At 32.3% G+C, this 19,966-nt stretch overlaps 1 protein-coding gene across 1 annotated transcript in view; it reads left to right on the forward strand.

Moving 5' to 3' along the window:
- Window positions 1-8,689: 8,689 nt before the first annotated feature.
- LOC127721096 (uncharacterized) overlaps window positions 8,690-19,966 on the forward strand; it is a 50,331-nt gene continuing 39,054 nt past the window's right edge. The window contains exons 1-6 of the mRNA XM_052227776.1: window positions 8,690-8,833; window positions 11,616-11,735; window positions 12,415-12,483; window positions 13,097-13,185; window positions 14,969-15,086; window positions 18,138-18,243. Of these exons, the coding sequence (XP_052083736.1) occupies window positions 11,685-11,735; window positions 12,415-12,483; window positions 13,097-13,185; window positions 14,969-15,086; window positions 18,138-18,243 (433 nt within the window). The 5' untranslated portion in view covers window positions 8,690-8,833; window positions 11,616-11,684. The remainder of the gene's footprint in view (window positions 8,834-11,615; window positions 11,736-12,414; window positions 12,484-13,096; window positions 13,186-14,968; window positions 15,087-18,137; window positions 18,244-19,966) is intronic.

A 19,966-nucleotide genomic window follows, 5' to 3' on the forward strand; every position in this document is an offset into this window, starting at 1 on the left:
CATCTGACCTTGACCTCATTTTCATGGTTCATTGGTCAATGTTTAGTTTACTTGGTTAATGTTAAGTTTATGTGACAGTTGTAATAAAGCTTTATATTTAGGACAATCAACATAATATCAATGATTAGTAAAGAAGGCGAGACATTTCAGCGTGTGCACTCTTGTTAAAAAGAAGTGGCACTGAAGTAGTATTGGCGCAAATAAGTTGTGGCACAAATGAGTTCAGATTTGGCGCAAAAAGATATCGCCCACTGTAATCCCCTCTCATTTCAAACAATGTTAATTAAGTGTCAAACAGGTGAGATTTACCTGTGATCACCAATGTCGAGTAACATATTTGTATCAATCGATCTTTTTGGAAGATATTTTTTTATTGAAATTAAAAACATTCCTTGTTTAATTCTTACTACTTTTAAGCAAAATAAATTGAGACTATGGAAAAAACGTATTTAAGACAATAAGATCATAATTTTCAAGCAACAGGTAAACTATTTTGTACCAGATGTTGATCGCTCTATTTATTTAAAAGTTTTTTTGTTATTTTTTAAATCAGCGGTTTGCATCTTATCAATTTAGTCAAAAAAGTTGATATTATGTGAAATACACATACATGAACATAATTTGATGAAAATTGTAAAAGGTAGCAGTAAAGGTTGTAAACCAAAAATTGTCAGATCCACGTTGTTTGAAACTAGTACATGTGTGCGCATGTGCACAGATGTGAGGTTTAATTATGCATCTGATTTTTTTTTAAATGCTAAAAGCATCAATGATACCTTAATCTAACATGTCTAATGTTACAATATTTTCCTGAAGAAATATAGACAATGAAATCAAGGGATTTTAAGCAGTTGTTTCATCTGCCACATAAGCTACTTCTTTTTTGCAGTTGGAAATTTTACAACACTGCTTTTGCAAGGAAAATTGTGAAAGTTTTCTTGTCTTCAATGAAAGGGAATGACCAGTTATGCTTGGTTACACATTTTATTTCAATAGACTGCATGTAGAGACCCATGTCCAGAGACAGTATTTGTTTTGTTAATGGTCTGACACCTGAACTTTTGTGTTGCATAAATCAGGCAATAATTTTTGTTTAGTAACTAACCTTTCAATTTAAATTGACCCTTTTTTCGACATAATTATCTGTTTTCAGAATGATTGGTATTTATTTTAGGTAAACCTTGTTCACCTGAAGGTCCTGATCTCATGGTGGCAGATGGTTTAATCCAACCTGAAGAGACAGGAAGTATGTTTAATATTTGTTTCATAAAATTAACAAATTTCATCAATATTCCATTTTCAAAAATATTTTCAATATTCCTTTTTTTACAAAATTTTTTCCAATCTTGAAATTTCTGTTATATTTTTCAGTTTGTAAGTCTTTTTTGCCTAAAATGTTAATTGTTTTGAGAACGTCATTGAGATATAGATCCTTATGATAATTTCCAGCAGACACAATCATCTTAAGTTATGATTTCTTACCACAATAAGTAAAAGTTAAACACGAAACCAGTGTCCAATGATTTCACAAACTACGAAATGTTTGCAAAATGACCACACTATCCTCAATTTAATCAATATTACATTTTCAAAAATTGTTTACCTCATAAAGTTTCCGTTTTAAAAAAAAAAAATTTCAAAGTTGAATCATTTAAGCTGACAAGTTTTGTTGTTTCAGAACATTATTGAAATATAGATTCTTAGAGTTCCTGAAACTTTAATTTTTTTATGTCAGACTAAATAATTTAAAGTTATGATTTCTGATCACAATAAGTAAAAGTAAAACAAGAAACCAGTGAAGTGTGCAACAAACAGTTGGTTCCGAGGTACAACATGAAAATATTACACTTTTTCACATGTGCTTATTATATCTCTAGGTGATAAAGAAGATGTTGCTGAATCAAAGACAGTAGAAATGAAGACGCATGATGTAAGACAATGATTTTTTTTCTAAATTATTTCAATTATTTGCTGAATTTAAAGTAATTAGATCTATTATAACACTGAAATTTGTATACATTGAACCATTAGAAAAAATGAAATATGTTAAAGCAGTGGTTCTGTATCAAGTTATTTATGTACATTGTATTTCATTTGATAGTTTAACCTTAAATCTATAAAAATTAAAATGTGTCAATATACAAATTCACAAGTAGCTTTTAGAAGAGTTTGAATTGGCTACATAAAACAATACAATACATTTAAAACAAGATAGATACACACATACATACATCCAGTGTTAGATATAAAGGCACTGAATAGTTGGGGTTTACAATATTCAGTAATAAAAAAAAGTGTGAAGGAAACAATAAGAGGGCATTACTTTATGTTGATATTTGATAGATGATGAATATTAAACATGTGCAATGAATTTGAATTAAAATATAAATTGAAATTTAGAATAATTTTCAGCAAAATACATCCCAAATGTGCAGTGGAAAATCTAGTGACAAAATATTACCTCCCCTGTAAACATTGGAAACTAGATCTTCTCAATGTTTGTCCCATTTTATTAAGGACGCTATCAATTATGGATTCACGGAAAAACGTTCTGGTAAATAGTGAAAATAGAAATAAATTGAAATAAAAACAAAACTTCCACTCAATGTTATCATTTTCCTCCTTAAGTAGCAAACGACAAGTACAGCAGGTAACAGAAGCTTGGTGTAAAACTGGTTTAAAATGTTGCTATGCGAATTAATTCCTGAAGTACCAACTTCAATTTATTTTTTTACTGTCTGTATACCTCTCTGGAACATGCTAATTTTTCGTATATATATACAGCTAGATAAAGAGAAAGTCAGGAAAAAAATTCCAAAGGAATCAGTTGATATGCAGCAAAGTTTGTCACTTTTGAAATTAAGTTACTAAGCAAAATCAAACAGACCTTGTCTCGATGTAAACATTGAATGTGAATGAATAAAGAAGGCCGGAAATACTTGTACAAAATTCGAGACGACCTTTTCTTAAAATTGTATACAAAATAGTAGAAAGATACCTACTTTATAGAATTAGTTATCTTTAATTTTTTAACCTGCACAGACAGACTTTTAAATTTTTATATTCATGATAAGACAATAGTTCTCTACTGTATGTACAAGTGACAAGAGCAGACCGGTGTGCTCGATAACTTAAATGTGAAAAAATAAGCATAGTTTGGGAAATTGTAACATGCTAAGGACTTTTTGGAACACTCAGAAAATTGGTGACCAAATTTCAGTTTTACAAGCTTCTAAAGCGATTATCTCGAGAAATACTGAACATCAAACATTGTGTATTTGCATATATATTTCTAATATCACAGCTTAACAAATAATTTCTTTAAAATGTACAATTATCAGTTAGAAATAAATTTTGATCGGTATCGTCACCGGTATTGTTTTATTATTGACTTTCTCAACTCTATCATAAGAAGAGTGAATTTTCTTTTGTTTTTCGTTCACTGGAAATCCCACTGTGTGAATATTTGTAGGAAACTGGCATATGCTTTAAATTTAGAATATAAAAATTATCATAATACCAAAGTTCTACAGTATGCATTGAATGACCAGCCATTTTTTTCCTCAATGCATGTCAAAGGCATGCCTCGATTTTTAGTGTTTCTGTTGTGTTGTTTTTCTCCTCTTATATTTGATGTGTTTCCCTCAGTTTTAGTTTGTAACCCCGATTTGTTTTTTCTCAATGGATTTTTGAATTTCGAAAACAGTGGTATACTACTGTTGCCTTTATTTAGGCATAAAAAGAGCACATATCCTTGCAATAGATTTATTTGCTGTTTGATTGTATTTAAATGAGTAATATTTTTATGCCCCAACAAATTAGATAGAAGAAGGGCATTTTGTTTTCTATTGTCCTTCTTTTGTATTTTGTGGATATAAATGTTGAATAAAGTGCAAATTTTCATTTGTTTTGTATGCAGAATTTGGAAAAAGAACAAAATCAAATATCCACAAAACTATAAACTTTCCTCAATCCACAAAATTGGTATCCACAAAAATAAATGAATCCAGAGTAGAACATAATTTCTTTCTATTCTTATTTCAGATTTCATATGATTTTTCAAAATTGGATTTTTCCGATGAAGAAGATATTCCTCCACCACCATCACCCCCTCAGTTCATAGCACCTGTTCTACCACCAAACTGGAAAGATGCCAAGGACTCAACGGGCAAAACCTATTATTTTAATGTCAAAACTAGGTAATGATATAATATGTGCTTTATTTTAAGTAACATTTATCAGTTATGAAAATTGAGTTTTCAAGAAGTAGACAGCTTTTTGGCCTGGTTTGATACAATTTTAAAAAATTGGTTAAAATGTATATTGATGTTTGGCAGATTGGCAGTTGGGCAGGGACATCTGGATACCTAATTTGTGTAATCAATTTGTGTAATTAACTCCTCCTACAGTTTTCAATCCAGATTCCTGAAACTTCACAGAAAGATTGCACATTTGTTGAAGTTTTACACCTGATCTTTTTTATTTATTTGTTAGGAAAAGAGACCAAATCGTAACATGTAATGTGCAATTACTGTAAATGCTAGTACAAATGAATGAAATGTGATATTTTTGCTGCTGTTAAATTTATCTTTTCAACAGTTTTCTCAACTTTCATTAAAACAATTAAAAAGATAAGAGGAAAACTGATATTTACGAAATTTTATTAAGATGTGAACAGTTATTCAAAGAACTATTTTTAGTAAACTTCTTACACTTCACAAATGGTGATAAATTTTATCCTCTTTTTGTACTGGTTGTTTAACCTTTAATCAAGACCCAATTTGCCTTTTATTAATTCATTTCTTTGGCAAATCTGTTAGACTCAGATTGACGTCCAGTCTCTAATCGACGGCCATTCCTCAAATTGACGCCTGTTCTTCAAATCGACGTCCAAATCTGACGCTGCATTCTCAAATCAGTGTATAATATTTTAATCCTCTAATTGACGTCCAATGTGACGTTATGAATCACAGACACAACGTCTGAATTATCAAAGTCTCCTCTCATTGCGATGTCATTGATTAATTTATTTTTAAATTGATCTTTATTGATATTTTCTATATTATAATGGTTTTGTCTTTTTGACAAGTAGCTTACAGAAACTATAACTATAACTGGTATCAAAATAAAAGGACAAACATCAGATAAAGAAAAAAAGACAATCACTGACATCATATTACTACTACATGTACATAAATATTAATATTTTGGTGCAAGACATTCATTTTATTGATCTATGTTGTTGTTTTCCATTCTTGTTTAAAAAAAAAAACACAAATAAATATGGATATACATTGTACGGCAATGAGACAACAAACCAAAGACAAAGATAATCGCAAGACATCTAGAGGACAGTATACAGACTCAAACAATACAAAGAATAAAAATGTACGCCCAATTGTTGAAAAGTATTATGATTTGGTGTTATATTTTTCAACAACTTTTTGAGTTTTAGATTTAACTCACCAGTTAATAAAGACGTGATTTCTCTGCGACAAGTCCATAAAAGGGACGTGGATTAGAGGGACATAAAATTGGCAGTCGATTTGGAATGTTATTTTATTGTGACATCAGATTTGGACGTCGATTTGAGGAAGGGACGTCGAATAGAGACTGGAAGTCGCGACATCTGAGTCTTACAAATCTAATCTTAGAAACACATATGACATGTATCACAGTCAGGCCAAATTAAAAAATATGTGTGTTTCCTATTTCCCTACCTACCCTATATTTTAAGCTTAAAAATAGCCTACCTTAAAGTTTTTTTGGTCATTTTTCAATAAGCACTGTTAAGTCAGAATTTCTCTCCCATAGACTTAATGTAAAAAAAAATTGTAAAATAAAAAAAATTCCCTACCTACCTACCCTATTTTTTTCAAAGATGTAATAGGAAAGTCCGAAACACATATTATTTTATTTGGCCTCACATATAAATTCACAAATAATTTGTGCTTCAGGAAAACACAGTGGACTCCTCCAATAGTTGATAATCAATTCTCTAGACAGCTTACCACAGATATGGATATTCCTTATAATTCAAGCAATGTAAGTATACTGTTACTAACATTAGAAGATCTCTGAATCACGATGGTCACACTGCTGTGCAATGGTTTGATGCTGAAGTGAGATTTTGATTACTCTGAAGTACAATGGTAGCATTGTAAAGCTGTCTTGTTGATAGCCTAAGTGCAATTGGGGTAACGCTGAGGTCAAATTGTTTATTAGAAGCATTTTTTTGACTTTTTTTCGGTTAATAAGGAGATTATAAAACCCATATACTATACTAAAGGAAATGTGATTGGTGTAAAAGGGAAAGTCAACCTTCTGTGGCATATTTTTTGCTGAAAATCTTACAAGTTCTATTTTATGTACAATGGAGCTTGGTTTTTTTAATACATACAGGTTCACAGACAGACTCTCCTATTATAATATTACAGTGAAAAAGAAACTGAAGAGAAGAACAAAGAAAAAGTGAATGTTAACCCAGAATTATGTCACATGCAGAAAATCAAAGAGGACAATCACACATTTGATATGCAACTATAGCTTAGGACATGCATACATAGAAAATAACAAATGCAATTTATATACTAACCACTTAAAAAAGCTTCATCTCATAATAATTGAACATCTGTTGATTTTAAACAACCATTACACGTTATATAGACCATTGCACATCAGCAAATGGTCATTCTAATTTCACACATCAGCATCCTCCCCTCCTCCCAGTCCTACACATTTACACAGGAATAATTTTTAACCAAATTAAAGTTGAACATTTTTCACTATTTAGAAAATAAAGATGATAATGCGAGACCAAGTTGTCGATTGAATATAAAAGTTAGATAAAGGACATTGAAAACCATTGACTCAAGTAAATGAGTAAAAAGATAGTTAGAAAACCACAATACTGTGTGTGACAATAGTGAAAACAATATGATTAAAACTGATATGGATTTCTATTATATTGTAATCAATCATATATAGAAGCAATAGATTAGGTTTGTTGTAGTGGATTTATTTTGTTTGCGGAAGTAGACATGAGTAATTGAAAAATTACTATTTCTCAAAAGTAAGTAGACACTGCGATGATTAATACGATTTATGCTGTCAATTCAAAATTATTCGTGATGTACCAATTTTTTAAGGATTTTATATGTACAGGTAAACTACAAATATAAAGTGTAATTCTATCAAGTGAACCAACACCCGAAGTGGTGATTGCGTGGTAGGGTAAAAACGAGTGGATACCGCTAGGTATTCACAGTTGTCTTGAATTAAAGGATATTTAATTTTACTTATTAAATTTATTAATTTATTTAAACAACATTTACTTTTCATTCTATTTATATTCTCGATGTCATTTCACTTTCACTTTCATTTTCTATTTATAAAACGTCACCATAACTACCGTAATTATACTTACACTTCCAGTTAACTGCTTAACCACTTAACCTCAAGAAATGCACCTCACTGTAAATCTGATATGTAACATTGTCCTGATGACACCTATCTATAGGTGAAACATGTTGACCATTAAAACTATTACTATGCGGTAAAAATATCTGAGTGTTGTTGTCTTTTGTGACACATACAAATATAAAGGTTAAACAAACAATGAACTTCCCTCGGTTTGAATCCAAAACAATATGATTTGTTCTTTATCTCAGAAAATTGATACCAAGGAGTGAACATTGAAGTTTAACACTTGCACTTTACAAAAGAACTTTTAAAAAAAAAATTGGTAATGATTGTTTATAATTTCAAATATTGCTTCTTAAGTCTGTCAACACTGAGATCGTGATTTTGAATTTCACACATGACAGGTGAGTTTACTAATTAACTAGGATAGCATATAGTCATGTTGCTGTAAGTGATGTTAAACACCAACAATCAATTTATCAACCAATCAAATATTGCTTTTCTCTTAGAATTTTGGATTTTTGTAATTGTAGAAAGCTGCTATTTCAAGAAAAGAATCCAAAAACACTGAGAGGATTAAAGACAGTGTGCCAGCAAGTGAAATTATAACCTTAGAATCTAAAAATGCCCACTTGTCACCAGCTGCAGGTTCAGAGAAATTAATTACACCTCTATATACTGCAACACCTATTATTGATATTTTAGAGCAAGATATAATGGCAAAAACTTGTAAGTTATTATTTATACAGCAAATTTGAGAACATAAAAATAATAAAAGAGGATCATCTAAAATATTTGATACCTGTATTACAACAGACCACATCCACCACCATCTAAATCATAAGAAAAATTTCTAAAAACAACTAATAGCCCATGATCCAGATAGCCTGACTTAATATAGGGATGGTACACAATGGTGATGGTGGGGGGGGGTGGTGTTAGGGGGAGGGGGATAAACAGTTTTTCTTGATTTTGCCTACCTAGACCATATTTCATTAAACTGAAATGCACAAATGAATTCCTTATTTATGTTATTAGAGCAGAATACTGCCAACAGGATAACAACTAATGAGAAACCGACTAACAACAAATATACGTATAGTTTGGTAGGTAGGATTAAAATATGTTGTTGGTATGATACTGCTGCTCCAGAAAACATTTTCTTGAGAACATAAAATCGAAAAAGTGCATGTTTGCTTTCAAACTAACATGTCTGCCATAGAGTGAACCTATTGTTATAAGAATCAGCTGCAGATATTATCTCTAGTTAACATTTATTTTATTACTTTTAGGTATATCAGAAGTGTGGCAATGGACACGAGTTGGTACAAATGACACATTAGGCACCATTGGTAACATCAGCGTAACGTTAGAAAGTTTATTTTTTTTGCGGGGCTTTTTGCCAGATGAGGTACATAAAAATATAGTCCCTTTTTATTGTCTCAGAAATCGTCCCACCCTGATTTTTTTTTTTTTTTTTTTTTTTTTTATACATATTCTGCTGCTCTATGATGACAAAATCGTCCACCGAGAATAAAGATTGATTAATTACGAGATGGGCATGAAATATTTGAGTAACGAATAATGTGCTGTGTCCTGGAAGGCAAGTCGCGCTATGTCACAAATTTCTCTGATAAGAAAACTCTTGATTTTTTTTTATTTATATAATGACTTTGTGTCAGGAAACTTGGACTGTAAATGATATCCAAAGTGCAAGAATCGTTGAACACATTGGTACAAAAACATGACTGGATTAAAGAAATTGACACAAGCATGAACTTGTTAGATTTATGGCTGTATTTTGAGTTCAAGAGGTCGACAAACATACACATTGTGTTATATGTAATATACCTGACTTAGGTTTGGGGGACTAAAGACAAGTATAATATAAATAAAACAAAGAGCTTTCAAATTATGATCCTTTTACTTTGGATTCAAACATTAACCTTGACGGGCATATGAATAAATTGAGATTTGAAACTAGTTAAATTTTCATCAGTAAATTCGCAGTCTTCAGTATCAGTGCAATAATTAGCATAGTTTATTGATCGGTTATTTCCTGCCTGACTTGAAAAGTTATTGTTGTAACGAGGGTTTTGATATTTTGGAGGCATTCCTGGTTTGATATCGTTAGTTTATGATTTTAATTCTGATAATGCTTTTGTGAGCTCTTTAACTTGGTTTTGTAATTCTTGAACCGGATTATTATCACTAACAACCATTGGCTTAGCAGCTGCAACACAGACTACATCGTCCTTCCTATACCCATAGGCTTCGCCCATTTTAGCTGCGGACAATGCACTGGCACTGTCTTTATGTGTACCAGCCCTAACAAAAAACGCAAGCTGTTCCGGTAAACCCTTGATAAACTGAGAGAGAATTTCATGGTCCTTCTTTTTCAAAATCTGAGCTTTCTCAACTATCTGTCCATAAAAATCTTCCAAAATTTGACCCCTACTTAATTTCATATTTTGAAAATTTTCGCTCTCAAGGAACACGGTCGGACTTTGCCAATCTAACTCTATATACTTTTCATCAAAAATTGCAAGAAATTGTCTCCATGTGCGTTTGCTTCCCGCAACTAGTGAATTAAACCATGTTAATGCAGGGCCTGTTAAGTTAAGGTGAAAAGCGGCAATCATTCTTTGATCATGGGCATGGTCAATTTTGTGAAGAGTTGCAAATGAAGTAAATTCTTTCATAAACACCGGCGCATTTTCGTGGGGATAGCCCCCAAATTTGCGACAAGCAGCCAATTTTTCCATTATTGCATCTGAATCTCGAATGAAAATACCTGGTTGATTTGCCAATGGCACAGACATTTTGGGAGTGTTTATTGTAGGAACTAAAGAAAGTAATTCGTTAAATTCGGCATCCTCAGATTCGTAATTTCGTGGCATATAAGTGTCATGAAAAAGAGCTAGATTGTCGTCACTATCATATCGGTTCATGAGTTAAACACTCGATCTTCTTGTCATAGAAAGTTCAAATGTAATGAGATAAATCTCACATACACAAATAAACAGTTTTATTCAAATATACAGCCATTTTCTGCCCTCACGTAACATTGTGAGTCAAACCACGTGTTTTGTACTATTGACAACTATTTCAAGGCTTCATTTTAATGTTTCATATGTTCATTTTGTAATAATATCAGGTACCAATTGTTTCGATTTTAGGTTCTCCACTATGTAATATACCTGACTTAGGTTTGGGGGACTAAAGACAAGTATAATATAAATAAAACGAAGAGCTTTCAAATTATGATCATTTTACTTTGGATTCAAACACAAAAAGAGGCTGATACATGTAATAATCACACCAATCACGGATAATGCAATACAACAGTTCCGGAAAGTATGGATTCAACATACAGATATACAACATATAGCTAGCCCTTAGATTTACCCAAGTGTCTGGTTTTATTTGGTGTTTCGGCTTGCAGAAAATCTTTTATACCTGTCAATTATGTGATTTTTTTTTTTCAAATTACTGTGGATTCATTATTATTCGTTGGATACCAATTTTCGTTGGTAAAGGTGAACCACAAATTCAAATTTTTAACAAATTACACATTTTCTATAGGCTTTGTATGCAGAGATTGACCAAACCACGAAATCAAATGCCCACGAAAATGCAAGTTTTCCACAGTCCTTGAAAATTGATATCAACAAAAATAAATGAATCCACAGTAGGTTAAGAGGGGGCTGATTATCATTAATATAACTATGTCAAGTAAGTTTTTATAACACATTTGAATTACAAAAAGATGTAGTTTCTAACTGGGGTACAATTTAAAGTAGTTTGTAAAAAGAGATACCAAGTCCATGAAAATAAAATAAAACTCAAGTTTAAAACAAAATTACTAAGTTACACATGTTACAAATGGAATGCAATACTTACAGAACAGATAATGGCAATCATTGAACAAAAGACAAACCTGGGAACAGAGAAAACACAAAACAACAAATAATTGACAAATGACACTGAAAACTAAAAATAAATGAGAAACATGGATCCTGAAAAACGGGGGCTACGTCAGACAGTGAACAGAACTTGCATATGAAGACCAGCTTTTGTTTTTTAAATTTCCTACATGAGGCATTTGCCTCAATTTAGTTACGGCCCTGTAATAAAAGTGAGGTTATGATGTTGGATACCAAAATGAGACTTTGAGAAACTTTTCTTTCCAGGTAATTGATGCCTTTTTGCATCAATTGACTTCAGAATCAGAGAAAACAATATATATTAACAGTACTATAATGACAGCAATTGCATCTAGGCAAGCAGATATACATGGCTGTTTACAGGAGGTAAATATAATTATATTTATAAGTGTATTGCACAAAGATTGTAAAAATGCAGATATTTTAAAAATTAATCAAATTTCACAAAATGTCCTGTAAAACCTGCATAAACACCAACTAGGGCGCTATGAAAAAGGACTGCTTTAGATACTGTTTTTTTTTAGGTTTCCAGATTGACAGGAAGTTATCAATTTGTGGCGACAGCTATTTTGCATGTAAAAGTTCTGTCTTATTGTAAACTGTAAACTTATAATTGAAATGATAGGATAATGAGATGACTTTGCCAAAAATATTTTGACATAAACAGTACCAGTTTTCTCTAACTTTCAACCATTTAACTGTGCAAGATCTTGTCTTCAGTCATTGTTTTCATAGGCTTTGGAAATTGGAAAAATTGGTTGTTCTGGAACTTCCCTGTAATTCATAAAAGGAACATTTTACAATTTTTTTTATATCCTTGTATCTCAATGAGACCAAATTTTCCTTAAATCATATAAATTAATCATGCATTTTCGTCCATTTTTAAAAAATCGCAAGATTTATAATGAACAGAATAATTTCTGAGTTTACAGTGTGCATTTCAGAACTCAAGTCAAAATTATAGTTTAGTCATGAGAAGATTAAACACTATTTTGATTGCTAATTGGTCTTGCTGTTAAAATGTTGTTACTATTACTATTTGTAGGTCAACTTCGAGGACTATGATTGCATTATTGGAGCAGTTAATGAAGGACAAAATCACTGGACATTATTGGTATGTCAAGATATTTGATTTGAACATAGATCTGAAACATAAGTTGTACATTTCACAATCTGCAGTCATATGTATGTCCAACTAGTATATATATTTGTTTAGGGGCCAGCTGAAGGACGCCTCCGGGTGCGGGAATTTCTCGCTGCATTGAAGACCTGTTGGTGGCCTTCTGCTGTTGTCTGTTCTGTGGTCGGGTTGTTGTCTCTTTGACACATTCCCCATTTCCATTCTCAATTTTACCAGTTATACTTTAGTCTCACTCTGTAGATTCTGCATACATAAACAGATATATTTAGAGTTTTAGTCTTTTCATATGGCTGATCATGTACAGACAAATGCATAATATGCTATATATCTTGTTTAAAAGAGAGGCCAAAGATGCCAAAGAGATATTCAAATTTAATTATTCAAGAAGCTAACACAACATGCCAAAGAATCAAAGCTTTTCATTGCCATCTTTTTAAATTATGTCACAAATATTTAGATGATGTGAGCCATTAGGCTTAATCCAAAAAAAACCCATATTTTGCTAGGAGATATATTTTACAAAGATGCAAATGTATTTAAATTTTCTCTTTGTTCATATATATTTTGTGTTTTATGTACTTTACAGGTTATTTTTCCACAAGAAAAAATGATATGTTACTATAATCCAATGGGTGAAATGTTCCTGTCTATGCATGAATTGATGGAGAACTGGTAGTAAGTATAAAAGACTTTTAGTCTTAATTTGAACAATTTTTAGCTCACCGGGGCCCGAAGTCCCCATGTGAGCTTATGCCATCACTTGGCGTCCGTCTTCGCCCATTGTCTGTCGTCGTTTGTCGTCTGAAACTATTTCAAAAATCTTCTCCTCTGAAACTACTGGGCCAAATACCTTCAAACTTTAACTAAATTTTCCTTAGGGTATCTAGTTTATAAATTGTATCCGAAGTTTTGATCCACAGACAAACATGGCCGCTATGGCTAAAAATAGAACATAGGGGTCAAATGCAGTTTTTGGCTTATATCTCAAAAACTAAAAACTCTAAAGCTTTTAGAGCAAATCTGACATGGGGTAAAATTGGTCAATTGGTCTAGATCTATCGGCTCTGAAATTTTCAGACGAATTGAACAACCCATTGTTGGGTTGCTGCCACCAAATTGGTAGTTTTAACAAAATTTTGCAGCAATAATGTTCAGCAAAGTAAGATCTACAAAAAAGTTAATATGACCATAATTGTCAATTGACCCCTTAAGGAGTTATTGCCCTATAAAGACAATTTTACACAATTTGTTCATCAAGTTTGCTAACATTTAAAAATCTTCTCTGAAATACAGGTGAGCGATTCAGGCTCTTGAGAGCCTCTTGTTTATTAACTTGTGCTTATCTTGAATGTAATTTTTTGGGTATCTATTCTTACTGATAAATTATGTAAATTAAGAATTGATTCATTTAAACTTATTCTTAAAGGTTACCAATTTAACACCATGGTAAATCTTTAAATATTGTTATTACCAGTACTAACATTGATTTTTGTGAACCTGTGACTTTTGTCGCAAAAGTGAGATATAGCGATCCTACGTACATTCTGTCGTCGTTGAGGTTATAATTGTAAAAACTTTCTTAAACTGTCCTGGATTTCTACCAAACTTGGACGGAAGTTTGTTTATGATCATAGGATAGTATCAAGAAGTAAATTTTGTTAAAAAAAAAAAACTGTTTATCCGTATTTTACTTATAAATGGACTCAGTTTTTCTGCCAGTTAGCATTACATGCTTCTGTTGTTAAGGTTTTTAAAATTGTAATAACTTTCTTAAAATATTCTGGATTTCTACCAAACATTGACAGAAGCTAGTTTATGATAAAAAGCTGGTGTTACTCCTCTGTCCCAGCTGGTTAGGAGAGGGATGAGTGCGCACAAACATGTTTACCCCGCCATATTCTTTATGTGCCTGTCCCAAGTGAGGAGCCTGTAGTACCAATATTTTTCTCTTTTGAATTATTTCACTTTTATTTTTTTTCATGTATTGGCCTTTGATAGTTGATTATTCAGTATGTTTTTTTCTCATTGTTGAAGGTCAACAACTTTAAAAACAGCTATAAAACCAGGTTTAATCCACCATTTTCTACATAAGAAAATGCCTGTACCAAGTCAGGAATAGGACAATTGTTATCCATTTGTTTCATGTGTTTGAGCTTTTGCCATTTGATTAGGGACTTCATTTTGAATTATCAAGTAGGTATTTTTGTTCTTTTATTTTTTTCTATACAGACTTAGAATCTTATTAATTTACCTGTTTATGATGATGATCCTTAACTTTTTGTAGTGACGACTCAAGTTGATCTTTTTCAAAACTGTATTGGAAGAGATCTAATGTTTGGAGCATTACCCTGTATAAATATTCATGCCTCTGAAAGAAATCTGTACAATATGAGAAGTAAGTTATTTTATAGTGATTGCCATATTTACAAGATATTCAGTTATAACTTTCAAATTTCAGTTACTTTATGAAGAAAAGGTCAGATTTTATGCTTGATGGGGAAGGATCATGGAGAGTACAAGTCCTAGAGCACTCAAAGCAAATGGATGGCACATCATGTGGTGTTTATGTATTGAAGGTTTGATATATTATTTAAAAAACTTAATTTAGTCATACATACATGATTTTTTTATTAGTTATTATTGGCCTTGAACTAGCTGTCAGTAACTGTGAGTACTCTCAAATCTGTACTTGGTGTTCTTTTGTTGTTGGGATATACATGTACCAGGCCAAATCCACTCTGTGTAGGATTTGTATCCATCTGATGAGTTTAGCCTTTTTCAAATGATTTTTATACCCCCGCTTATAAAAGTGGGGGTATACTGTTTTACCTCTGTCTGTCCATCCTTCCGTCAGCCCATCTGTCAGTCCGTTCGTCTCATGAATATTTTCGTTGCATTTTTCTCAGGAACTACTTGACAAGGATTTCTGAAATTTGGTTTCAAGGTTTATATAAGTAAGTTATACTGTGTGATGCGTTTTCAGTTTCATCACTCAACAACTTCCTGTTTACCGAACACTTGTATTATTTTACACATGATAGCCAAGTTGCAAATTTTCGTCGCATTTTTCTCAAGAATGACTTGACAAGGATTTCTGAAATTTGGTTTCAGGTTTTATATAAGTCAGCTGTACCGTGTGATTTTTTCAGATTCATCACTCAACTTCCTGTTTACCAAAATATTTCGGCGGGGGTATCATCAGTGAGCCGCAGCTCACAGTTTTACTTGTTTAAGTTTGTTCTTATGGTGTACTGTTACAACACAGTGTCAGGTTAGGGGAGGGTTGGATTCTGCTAACCTGTTTTACCTGGGCCTGCCACATTCTGTATGTATGTGCCTGTTCCAAGTCAAGAGCCTGTAATTAAGTGGTTCTTGTTTGTTTATGTGTTACATATTTGTTTTTTTGTTCATTTTTATACCCCCACTTTAAAAAAGTGGGGGTATACTGTTTTACCTCTGTCTGTCTGTCCATTAGTCCATCCATCAGTACGTCAGTCCATCGGTTCCCTTTCTCAGGAGCTACATCATAAAGATTTCAAAAATTTGGTTTCAGGGTTTATATAAGTCAGTTATACCGTGTGATGTGTTTTCAGATTCATCACTCAACAACTTCCTGTTTACCGAATACCTGTATCATTTTACACATGCTAGCCAACTTGAAAATTTTCGTCACATTTTTCTCAGGAACTACTATACAAGGATTTCTGAAATTTGGTTTCAGGGTTTATATAAGTCAGCTATACCTTGTGATGCCTTTTTAGATCCATCACTCAACAACTTCCTGTAACCATGTAGGAATATCACATGCGAATAAATTGTCCATTTTTGATTGGTTTAAAGCTGTCATGCGATAAATTTGTTACAGGATTAACTAATGACCCCCTACTGACCATAGAGGGTGAATAAAACCCACAAACTTAAAGGTCCCCCCAAATTGTTGGCTCAGCTCCCTCCTACAACTACAATTCAGTACATTTAGTTTCTAAGGAATGACTTTTTGTAGTGTAGCTAGCTAAGTGGTTGGTTGTTCAACAAGTTTGAATTCACTTGAAAGTCTTTTATGAGTTACTTTTTTATACCCATGCAACAAAGTTGCAGAGAGTATAATGTTTTAGACCTGTCCATCTGTCCCTCTGTCAGTCCATCAGTCCTCTGATACCGCACAACAGAATTTCAGGAAACAGTGTAGATAATAAGGACATTTAATGTAGATGTGCTTTTCAACAGGAAATTACTATTGATTTTTTTTTCTAGGAGTTATGCCCCTTTGAACTTAGAATTTAGGCCTAATCATACTACTGCAACAGTTTGTCATCGCAACTTCTCAAAAACCACTCAACAGAATTTCATGAAACTTTGTATATAATGAGGACATACAGTGTAAATGTGCATATTCACAGGAAATTTTTTATCAGTTGACCTTTGTAGAGTAATGTGTCTTTGAACTTAGAAATCTTTTGAGATTTTGTTTGTCCAGTGACAATATGAGGGTGTGGGGTATGTGAGCGTACTCACAAATGTTCTCTAATTTTTGAAGCAAGATTTTTATGGCCATATAGTTTTACCCTTGTCCGTCATTCAGTCATTCCGTCATTCTGTCATTCCGTCATTCCGTCATTCCGTCATTCCACAACAAACCATTATACAGACTTTTTTTCTAAATGCCTTCAGATATTGGGCTGATTTTTAATATGTGAGTAAGCCATGTTTGGTTACAGATCAAGTTTAAGTTTCGTTCCGCTCCGCTAATTTTTGCCAAAATTACGGGCTTTGGACTTTGATAAATTGTTGAAAATCACAGTTATACAGACTTTTTTGCTACACGCCTTCAGATATTGGGCTGATTTTTGGTATGTGAGTTAACCATGATGAGTTATAGATTTAAAGTTTAAATTAGGTTTCTCTCCCCTGATTTTTGCCAAAATTACGGGCTTTGGACTTTGATAAGTTGTTGAAAATCACAGTTGATTTTTGATATGTGAGACTACCATCATGTTTGTGTCCACATGTGTTGTTGAAATTGCAGTTTTTCAACTTTTTGAGATGGGGCCATTCGTGTGGTTTTGACACATCTAGTTTAATTTTATTTCATTTTACATTTGTACATAAGTATGCATAATTAAAGCAATAAAGAAAAAGAAAAAACTAACACTAGAGTGTCAATAATTTATTATTGCGAACCCAATGAAAGTTTTCCACAGTGCCATCTCTATCTTGACCAGGTATTTAAACTTTTGCAAGTTCACCTGTCCTATTGAATAGATACAATAGCTATTGTTCTCTGTGTAGTTTATTCTCTGAATCAATGTTTATATTAAACTGAATGAAAATATATATTATTAATATTGAATAAATACATCAGCACACGCAATTAATGAGTATAAAAAAAGTATTTTTGTCTATATATAAGAATTTTTTTTTACACAGGTAATTTAATCAATGAATGATAGATTTCTCTTAGAAGAAATTTAAAGGTCCCAGTGAATAAACTACACAGAGAAAAATAGCTATTGTATTCATTCAATAATAATAAATACCTGGTCAAGATAGAGATGGCACTGTGGAAAACTTTCATTGGGTTCGCAATAAATTTGAATACAAAGTGGTGTTTTTTATTACTTGATTAGATGGCAGACACAGTCCTTTCAAATGGTGATGTAGGATTTCAAATGACACCAGAAGAACTACTAATGTACCGCCTACATATTGGTGCTGTGATAATGAGAAATCTAGGTAAAGCTTTATATACACATTATCTGAAATTATAGTTTAGTAAACACTTTTCATAGAAAAGTTACAGATGAAGAAAAGAGGACCAACTTTTGTTGTATAAATTGATGACACAACATTCATTCACATACACTTGACAAAATCAAAATCAGTTCATCTGCACCGCATGCTGTTTTTTTTAGTGTTCAGAACATATTTCACCTGATATAAAAACTGAATGAATTCATTTGACCCAACCCAAGATAAAATGAATTGTTTAAATTAAAATTCATTAATTACAATACATTAAAAGGATTTGGACAATTATGACAAATTTACAATAAGAGAATTCTAAGCAGACAACCATCAGCAGTGATCTTGTAGGACTTGTTTCCTGCCACGAGTGATTCTATAAATTTTAGTGACTGACCTTTGTAAATATTTGTGTATAAATTATAATTGTGTATGTTTTTGTCCAGCCTTCAACTTTTGTCGAAAAAGCAAGACTTAGCGATCCTACATTCCGTCTGCAGAGGCGGCGTCCACAAATATTCACCCTTAAACTGGTTAAAGTTTTTGAAATCTTAATAACTTTCTTAAACTATACTGGATTCCTACCAAACTTGGACAGAAGCTTGTTTATGATCATAAGATAGTATCCAGAAGAAATTTTGTAAAAAAGAATCCAATTTATCTGTATTTTACTTTTAAATGGACTTAGTTTTTCTGCCAGTTAACATTACATTCACTCTGGTTAAAGCTTTTAAAATGTTAATAACTTTCTTACACTATACTGGATTTCTACTAAACTTGGACAGAAGCTTGTTTATGATCATAAGATAGTATCCAGAAAGAAATTTTGTAAAAATATTTTTCCTGTTTTTCTGTATATTATTTTACTTATATATGGACTTAGTTTTTCTGGCAGTTAACATTACATTCACTCTAGATCTGTGGTTAAAGTTTTTTAAATTTTAACATACATGTGATTCTCCCGGCAGGAGTTAAAATCTCCTCCTTTTCAGACCCTCTTCCATCCCTCCCATTAAAATTTGAAATCTTCCGCTTTTTGAAAATGTCAATCTCGAAAAATTTTCAGTACAAATTTCTGTTTACAAAATAGATACGGACAGGGAAAAAGTCTGAGAAACTTGAAATTGATATGGGAAAAGTCAGAGAAAAACAGAAGTCACCATTTCCTGTTATTGAATTTGTGACAAAGGTAAATAGGAAATTAGCCTCGAGTAATCAATGAAGGTGTTAAGGATTAGACTGTATATACAACAACAAAAGATGATTGGCATTTACCTAGTAATCAACTAGCTAGTTTAATACACACATCTGGATGATTAAAAGTGAAATACTGACAGTGGAAAAGTTGTATAACAACGACTTTAATAAATTTTTGATGCTGAAAAAATGGAACAGTTTATACTGAACCTCAAAGTCAAATGAAATCAACTCAAATATGATATATATGGCTTGTTTTCTATCCAAGCCAATGGAATACCTATAGTTTGTCTTATAATTTGACAAATGCAAACTGTATGTTATCACCAAATACCCCAGTAGCATGTTAAAGAAGACCAAGTATCTAGCCAAATTTAACTCTGCCTGGAGAACAGATTTCAAATGGTGCAAGTCCAGTGCCAAGGGTCGAGACCATGCTTACTACACTTCTTGCAAAGCTGACTATGGTGGCCCTAATTACTTGACCAAAAATATGGAGACTGCTACCCACCAGAAA

This window comes from Mytilus californianus, unplaced genomic scaffold (genome assembly GCF_021869535.1).
Source record: "Mytilus californianus isolate M0D057914Y unplaced genomic scaffold, xbMytCali1.0.p SCAF_12, whole genome shotgun sequence".
NCBI classification, from domain to species: Eukaryota; Metazoa; Mollusca; class Bivalvia; order Mytilida; family Mytilidae; genus Mytilus; species Mytilus californianus.